General features: G+C 51.1%; 1 protein-coding gene across 5 annotated transcripts in view; it reads right to left on the minus strand.

The window, feature by feature from the left end:
• The window catches only part of Rin3 (Ras and Rab interactor 3), a 109,023-nt gene extending 105,031 nt beyond the window's left edge, over positions 1-3,992 (minus strand). The window contains exon 1 of one of the 5 annotated variants that reach the window (XM_085697849.2): positions 3,548-3,992. Coding sequence is in view for 4 of the 5 variants with exons in the window: in XM_048449483.3 (XP_048305440.2) it covers positions 2,920-2,993 (74 nt within the window). In the remaining variant the exon portion in view is untranslated. Of the gene's footprint in view, positions 1-2,414; positions 2,568-2,919; positions 3,053-3,122; positions 3,281-3,547 lie in introns of those variants that run through there. The other 4 variants (XM_048449486.3, XM_048449483.3, XM_048449485.3 and 1 more) reach the window with 4 other exon arrangements.
• Positions 3,993-8,464: the final 4,472 nt, after the last annotated feature.

Raw genomic sequence — 8,464 nt, forward strand, 5'->3', positions numbered from 1 at the left:
TAGGACTCCATACAGCTGGGTGTGTGATCCCGAGCAGCTGCCTTGCACCAGCTCCGCCTTTGGAGTTGCCCCTTATCCCCTATTTCATTAGTCTAACTTCGATCCATCAACAAAGTCTGCCACTCTTACTCCGCCTGCCTCAGAGGTCCATCCGGTCCATCCCGTTTACACCTGACCACCAAGCTACTGTAAGGGGCCTCCCGGCTGCTGTCTGTCACCCTCTGTGCAAACCTCAGCTAGGTCCTGAGCACTCACCAAAGGCTGCTCAACCCCTGCAAGACCCACTTTCTGTAGCCCTGGCTCCCGCTAACCACATCGCCCCACCCCTAGAATGTTCTTCTAGATTGTCTTAACCTCTGCTGAATATCCTCTCGTCCCAGTGACCTCCTCTGACCATCTGTCTAGAACGCTCTGAGGGTTCCTCCTGCCCAACTTATGTCCTCTGAGGACACCAGTTTGAGGGGTGGTGAACAGTCTTAAGTGTATCCCTCCCACAACAGTTGGTGGGAAAAAAATGGCTGCCCCCAGTGTAGCTGGCAACCTCTCTGCATTTTCTCTTCTTCCAGCTAACCATTTCAAGAAGAAGCAGAATTTGCTTGTAAATACCCTCAGTTCAGGAGTCAGAACTCAAGTGACATTATCCTGGCTGCTTGCAGGTAGCATTCCCAGCTATCTGAATGCTTCCCACTCCAGAAAGGAGAGGGTTCTCCAGAAAGGGAGAAAGGCCAGCAGGGTGCAAAGAGACTCAGAAAGCTTTCGGGACCAGTCCTGGTGGCAGCAGGGCCTAGGGAGGCCTTAGGGTGAAAGGCCTCTGGGTTTTTAAATGTGTAGCTCAGGGCAGGGTGTGTTAGAAAGTACCCCCCCCCCCCCAGTACTTGGAAGGGACCAACCCCTGAGCAGGGACCAGGACCATTAGAAGCAGCTGTCAGTTAGAGACTCACTTTGGTTTCTGTGTGCAGAGGGTAGCCGCTCATGGTAGCTCATGGTAGCAAGCCCTCTGCCAGTGGGGGTAGGAAAGGACATTTTGAAAATGTTACCCTGAGGGCCCTGCCCCAAGGACGAGGTTTGACACAGGCCACTTAGGAACCCTTCCCACGTAAAGAGCCTCTAAAGTAACAAGCATTTCCAGCAGCAAATTTCTACTCGAGAGCGCTTAGCATGAACCAGGCACTGTCCTAAGCAGGTCAGAGAGTGGCCTAGCCCCTATACTGCCTATAAACAGAGGCTTAGTTACAACGAGAAGGTTCAGTCAGTAAGCTGCCTGCCGTGTAAACACGAGGACCCGAGTCTGCTTCTCCAGAACGCATGTAACACCAGGCGGACGGACCTCTGGAGCTCGCTGGCCAGGCAGGCAAGCTGAATCAGTGAGGTCCAGTGAGAGACTGTCTCAAAAAAATTGAGACCAAGAGCAACTGAAAAAGACACATGACATCAGTGCCTGGCCTCTACACACACATGAGCATCAGGTTCACAATTACCAGCTCATACTCCCCACCCCAATCTCTACACACCACAATCCGTCCACTCCAACCCTAGTGAAGGAGGATTTCCAGATGGGGCGGAGAAGTCAGAGCACTTTGTCCCAATCACCCAGTTGGCAAAAGGAAGGTTCCCACCCAACAGATGACAATGATCATAATAACTGTCGAGGACATCGCCTCCCAGCCAATCTGAGTAATGCTTTCGACTAACTTAACCCTAAAAACAGCCTGTGAAGAGTAGTGACTATTGCTTATCCCTGTAAGTAAACTGAGGCATGGATTAAATCACTGGAGCAGGCACGAATAAGGAAAAGCAGAAGGAAACGGGTCAGGCCAGGTCATCTTCGGGGTGAGGTGGGGGTGGGGCTGGGTGGGGGGAATGGAAGTAGATGAGGTCAATGCCTGGTTTCTCACCCTCCTTTTCTAGCCGGCTTAACCTTCCCACCCAGGGTAGAGCAGATACTTGCTCCCGGGAGTCCTTTCCCCATCAGAATTCCCAGTTCCCCAGCGAAGGAAGCATCAACACAGAATTTCCGGGCTGTGGCTGTAGCTGGGATTGGGGGTAGGAGGAAGGACGCAGTCAGATCTACATGACTTAAGGGCCCCGACAGGCCACTCCCAGCCCCCCTCCCCCGCACAAGATCGGTACAGAATTCCTGTTCTACAGAGTGGAGACCCAAGGCCCTGGAGATGAGGTCACAGACTTAAAACTGCCAGCCAGACGCAAGACCAGGCCCGGGACTTTTGAACGAAAATACAAAGGTATGGCGCCCCAGATGCGCCCATCAGCCATGGCACCTCAGAAAGTCCTGGAAGGCTTTCACAGAAATCGCTTCCTACTCTGTTCCACTTCAAAACTGACCCTTCCTGAGCTAATCTCTCATAGGAAAGAACAGGAAAATAGCAATCCCCAAGCCATTTAGTTTCACTCACTTCATGATGAATCTGTGCCCTGGGATCCCGCCAACCATATGCATCCGAGCACCCTAGATCCTCCTTACACACCAGGCTTAGCAGAAGCAGAGGACGGTCCAAAGGTTACTGTCCCCAGTCGATCCAGTTGGCTAGCAGAGGGGATCCCGGTGGCGCCTCAATCAGGGCAGAGGATCAGCTGCCTGGTGGGGTTCCTGAAGTTGTAGAGCCTTTGATCTACCATCCCACTCTCCTCCTAGCCCCAGGACAGCAGGGTGCGAGGGGGGTTGGGGCTCGGGCAGAACAGCGGTGCACTGGGGTGCACGGGGCTGGCTGCGTCAGGACAACGAATGCTTGCATCCAAAGTTCAGCCTGGGCAGGAGCCATGTCTACACAGACACACCGGGCTCGAACAAGTACAAATACACATATACTCTAACCAAATCCGCCCAGCCGCGGGGAATGTGCGCTGCTTTTCCAGTTACAAAAGTTTGAGTTCGAAAGTTTGGCCAAGTGCTGCACTCACCAGTGCCGCTCCCTTTCCCTGTAGAACCCACGTCTGGTTTGGGTCCCTACAGGGCCGGAGGTGGGGGCCCCCATCTCAACACGACGCCCAAACGTCCGCAGCCCAGGGTCCCTCCTGAGCAGCCAGGACTCACGGTGACCAAGCAGAGCAAAGGTGCAGGTCGCGAGCCACCTGGGGAGAGGCGGGCGCGGGCTGCCACTTACCCGGAGGGGTGGGCGCTCGCGGGCGCCTCGGCGCGTCGCATCGTGGGGCCCGCAGTTGGGGACGCAGCTCCGCCAGGCTCAGGGGAGCGGCGACCTCCGCGTGGCGCTGGCGCTGTCCCTCGCCCGCCGAGGGTCGGGCCAAGCGCCGCCGCCAGCCGCGCGCCCAGTGGGGAAGCGCGGGGCCGTTGGCTTCCACTTCCTGGATCGCAGAGCGCGGGGCTCGCAGGAAGAGGCCGGCCCTGGTGGTCAAGGGCTTTTTGTCAGAAGCCATTCGGCGGCGGCGGCTTGCAGCCCGTAGCCCCCTGGGGAGCGCGGAAGCCGGGCCGCGCCCCTGGGGCCGGGCCTGGCGGCGGGCGGTGCCGGGGTCGAGAGCTGCGCGGGCTTGTCGCCGTGGCCCGCGCCGGGAGCCTGCGAGGGAAACTTACAGGAAAGTCTCCAAGTTGGCACCGGGCAACGAGGCGCTCAGGGCCGGCAGGTGACAAGGCCCAGGGCACGACTGGAAGCTCCTCCATCCCAGAGGGAGCCACACAGCTCACCCTCAGCTCCAAAGGCTGGGCACCTCCGCCACATCCCTGACACTTAGCTGGTCCAGTCTTCCTTTGATACTGCCCGGGTTGATAAGCTCACTGTTTAACAGGGCAGATAGCGTCTGTCAAGCCTGACGTCTAACGCACCTGTGCTAGGTACCACACCCAGAGGAAGGCAGAGGAAGAAAACCTGCCAGCTTATACAACAACCTCAAGGCTTGAGGCCTCTCCTTTAAGTGCCCAGCCACTCAAAAATGTCTCCTGAGCCTGCCAAGCCCACGAGAACCGGTAACAGCAGACCTCAAAATACCACCTCGTCTGATTCATTCTCAGCCTGGACACTGTTTAGACAACTGGGGACAGATGAAATGTCTTGTGCATTATAGGAGTAACCAATGTCCATCCACGTCCTGGGCTACTAGTTACCAGAGACATAACCCTATCCTGTTACACACTTCTGCTAGACTGTCCACATGCCCCTTACCTCTACTTCTCTGTTATCATTTCCTCCAAACCAGCCTGTGGAAGTGAGAGAAGCCTAGTTAACAGCCTCCTGCTGGGAATGGAACCAGGGGCGGTTGTTTTGGGAAGCAGTTTTGGTAGTTCCTCAAAAAAGTTACCCAGTATCCAGAGATCCTACCCTCAATTGCACATCCAAAAGGGGTTATTTCAGCTTTCAGTTCTAGGTTACAGTTCATCATTGTGGGGAAGTCAAGGCAGGGGTGTCAAACAGCTGGTCACATGACACTCACAGTCAAGAGCAGAGAGAAAAGACTCTGTATATGCTTACCTTTATCTGCCTGTGCTCAGCTCAGTTTCTCCACTGGTAAGAGTTCAGGACGCCCTGTGCCGGGAATGGTGCTGCCCGCAGTGGGCTGAGTCTTCCTACACCAATAACTTAATTAAAACACTCCCTCAACAGCCTGTTCACAGGTCAAACTAATGTAGACAATCCCGTATTGAGACTCTCTCCTCAGAGATTCTAGGTTGTGTCAAGTTGACAAAGCTATCCATCATGGTGTGTCCAGTGAAAACCTTATATATGACTGTGTGTGTTACCCTTATTTATTTTATCCAGGGCTGGGGCAGGAGCTCAGCGGTAGACTGCTCACCTAGCATGTGTATGTGAGGCCTTACATTCAATCCCCAGCACAGAAAGAAATACAAACTACTCATAGTAGTTTGCACCAACTGGTGAATGAGTACACCTGATAAGTGATATTTAACCAGGGGATATAATTCAGCCACAAAAACAAATGGGGTTCCAACAAAATGGTGCTTCCACAGGGATGAATCTTGAAGACAATGCTAAGTGACAGGAGCCAGTCGCTAAACCCACATTCCATTTGTATGAAGTGTTCAGAATAGGCAATTTCACAGACACAGAAAATAAACTGGTGGTTGCTAGAAGCTGGGGGAAGAGGAGAGTGGAGAGCAAACTGGCAGTGGCTATGGTGTTTCTTTGGGGGGTGATGAAAATGTTTTTAAATTGACTGTGGTGCCGGCTGCACAATTTTGTGGCTCTAAGAAAACCATCAAATTATACACTTTAGCTGGTTGAATTGCATCCCAATCAAACTAGTTTTTGTCTGTGAAAGGCACAAAAAGTGTGGTCTCCAGAAAGCCACCCCAGTTCACACTACTTCCCCTTTCTGTATTCAGATTGCTGGCAGTCTCCCTCTCGGACCAGCACCAGGCCTCTTCTCCAAGGCTAGCTCATCCGTGGGCCACAGTCACCTTTTTTTGCCATCTCCCTCAATAATTCCTGTAATTTCCTGTTTGGAAGCGGGACACAGAGGTCAGCCACATGTTCAAATCCAACCCCAGGACTAGCTGAGCAGGAGTGGGTTCTGTCTCAGAACCTCCATTGCTTGTCTGTAATAGAGGGAACACACATGAGGCCGGAAGAAAGCCAACTCTTCAGGAAGGAATCTTTGGTTGTTGTTCCTCAAATAAGCAGGCAGGCCACTCTTAGGTGTCCTTGGACCTAGGTTGGTGGACCGTCCTATACAGCACCTGGCCAGGCCCTTCAGGCTGATAGGTCATGCTTAGACCCCATAGGTTTTCTTGTGGAACACTGCTCTGACTCTGGACAAACTCTAAGAGCCTGAGTTCCACAGAACAGTCCCAGGGCTTCGTCCTGCCTCAACAGAAGCCTCCTGAAGGCTGGTCACTCACCAGACCCCTGTAGGCAGTTTTTTTTTGTCAGACTTAATATTAACTATTAAAACTTGGTCGATAACTTAGGAACTCTTATAACTTAAATTACTTCTGGCTTTTTAATCTATGTTCTTTTACGTGTCTCAGTTACCTTTTCTTTGAACTCCTCATGCTGCTTCCTATGTGTCTGGCTGATGATGTCACCTTTCTTCTTCCCAGAATCCTCTCTGTCTCTGGAAGTCCCGCCTAACCATTTCCTACATAGCTATAGGCCATTCAGCTCTTTATTAACCCAATCAGAAAGCTCCTTGGCAAAAACACATCTTCACAGTGTAAACACATATTCCACAATAGACCCTGAAATGGCTGCGCCCTGCAGAGGTTCCTGGTAAACCTAGGGGAACAACCAGGAAGTAAGGATCAGTTTCCTTCCTGACCCATTGTGACTATGGTTGACTGGAAGCTGGAGGAATGGATGAGGCAGCCCATTGGTCAGCCCTGTGGGTCCTTTGGTCTGTGTTGAGGAGATCAGACCCTGGGGCTTCTGGCTGTGAGCTTTGGACAGAGTAACCAAGGCACTGGACATGCTAGTGTGGCTGCTTTCAGATAACTGCCACTCAGGTGCTTCTGTTGATGTCGTATGGGATAGAAGTGTCACCAGACAAGCCAGGTCAAAACACCCAACTGGAGAAACTGAAACAGTGGTAGAGTGGCTCTTCAGGATGTTTTGTTCAGCAGAAAGAGATCAGCAGGAAGCAGCTCTGTGGGTTCTCACCTTCTTCTGATGCCTGACAGGTTCCCACACTTCCATTTCTTGAGGCTTTGGAGTATGGATGTGCCATTATTGCTAAACCAGTCACCCTGTGCCATGGCCATACAGGAACACAAACTTCTGCCCTGGTTGAGAAGGGTTTGAGGTGACGTGTCACCAGGCTCTGCTGGGAGAAGCAGCAGCTGTCAGTAAGCACAAGGGGCTGACACTCACATCTCTACCTCTGAAGAAGAGTCTGGGCACATGCTGAGGGCCACTTCTGCAGCCATATTCTTGTCTCCCAGGAAGTAGCTAAACACTGCCAGGCTGGGGTCTCATCTGCATGCTCAGCCAGGGAGGAGCATGGGCAGGACTAATTTCCTTAATGGGTTGAGGACCTCAGTCACCTCCCTCAGCTCCTCACACTCCTCAATGTGTTCAGACTGAGATGGCCACCAAGAGAGGGCTCTTGCACCAAAGCTGGGAAGTCCCAGTCTTACACAAACTAATCACAGAGGTGACATCTAGTTACAGAGGTGATATTTTACCTTGTGTTGTCAGAGACCAAATCAGGTGCGTAACAGGCAATGAACAGCCAGCCATTTTTGGAAACTACCTGATGTGGCTGAATCCATATGTGAAGGAGGCAGGGTTAGGTGGTGCCATCAGCCACAGATATTTGATTCCTCTCCCTGTTTTGTCCTCCTTGGGGTTGGCCTCTCTAAAGTTCTCCTATGACTCCAAGGTCGCTCCTGAGAACAATCAGGAACATGTGTCCTGCAGGAAGGGAGAAAAAAACTCCTGTCATGGACTGAAACTCCACGTGCAATTAGACAGTCGTCGCATGGCATGCCTGCTCTCTGAATAGGATAATGCCAGACCCTGATGGGTCTTACCGCTAAGCAATAGAACTCGCACTTGGCCTGAGGGTTGGGTGTGTGTGTGTGTGACCTTTTCCTTGATCAAATCGGGGAGGGGATGAAATGTGATTAAAAAGGCGCTGACATCAGCCTAGAACTATACAGGCTTTATCACTTTCTCCTTCAGTGCTGTCAACAGCTGGGGTCACACGAGGACACCGATCAATATGTTCAACGTCTAACTACTAGTAGACGTCTAAAACTATTTTAAATTACATTTATGTGTCTATTAGCTTACTTACATTGTGTGTTGGTGTGTGGGTACCTATGTGTGGATGTGGGCATGATTGCAGCACAGAGCATGTGTGGAGGTCCGAGGATAACTTGTGGGAGGTTGGTTTTCCCCTTCTTCCACGTGGGCTCTAGAAACCAAATTCGGGTTGTCAAGTTTGGTGGCATGCACCTTTAACACAGTGAGTCACTTTGCTGCTCCGTGGTGGTAAATTTTGCAGGACTGCTCACCCATCTAGACTCACTAGGATAAATGCTTAAGCACAGGATTATTATGGGCAGATGAGATTTCAAAGCGCTGACTTTAAAAGTGCCATTTTGGCTGTTACGTTGTAAAAAGCAAAAAACACAAAACAATCATTTTTACATTTTTTAAAAACCATTATCTGGTAACAGAGCGTCTGTGGGACCAGGGATAAAATTCTGACTTGTACCTTTGTGATTTCCCTTTGGTAGTCAACAAAAGTATGGTCATTTACAGTATTTGTGCCATTTATCAGTTGCTAAGAGGTTGTTACAGTCGCAAGAGGCTGGCAAAAAAAAGAAAAAGAAAAAGAAAAAAAACTAATCAGCAAGAACGACTTGTGGACATGCTGTCCTGAGATTATTACGAAGGGTATTGTGTAATTTATTATCATTAAAAATCAAAGCCCTGCGTCACCGTTGTCATTCAAGCTGCTGACATTGTGGCTTAAAAACATTAAGCACAGAGTCATTTTTCTGGAAGATTTTTTTCTTGCCCCTCCTGACAAT

Source organism: Myodes glareolus, chromosome 11, assembly GCF_982192425.1.
Source record: "Myodes glareolus chromosome 11, mMyoGla1.1, whole genome shotgun sequence".
Taxonomy (NCBI): Eukaryota; Metazoa; Chordata; class Mammalia; order Rodentia; family Cricetidae; genus Myodes; species Myodes glareolus.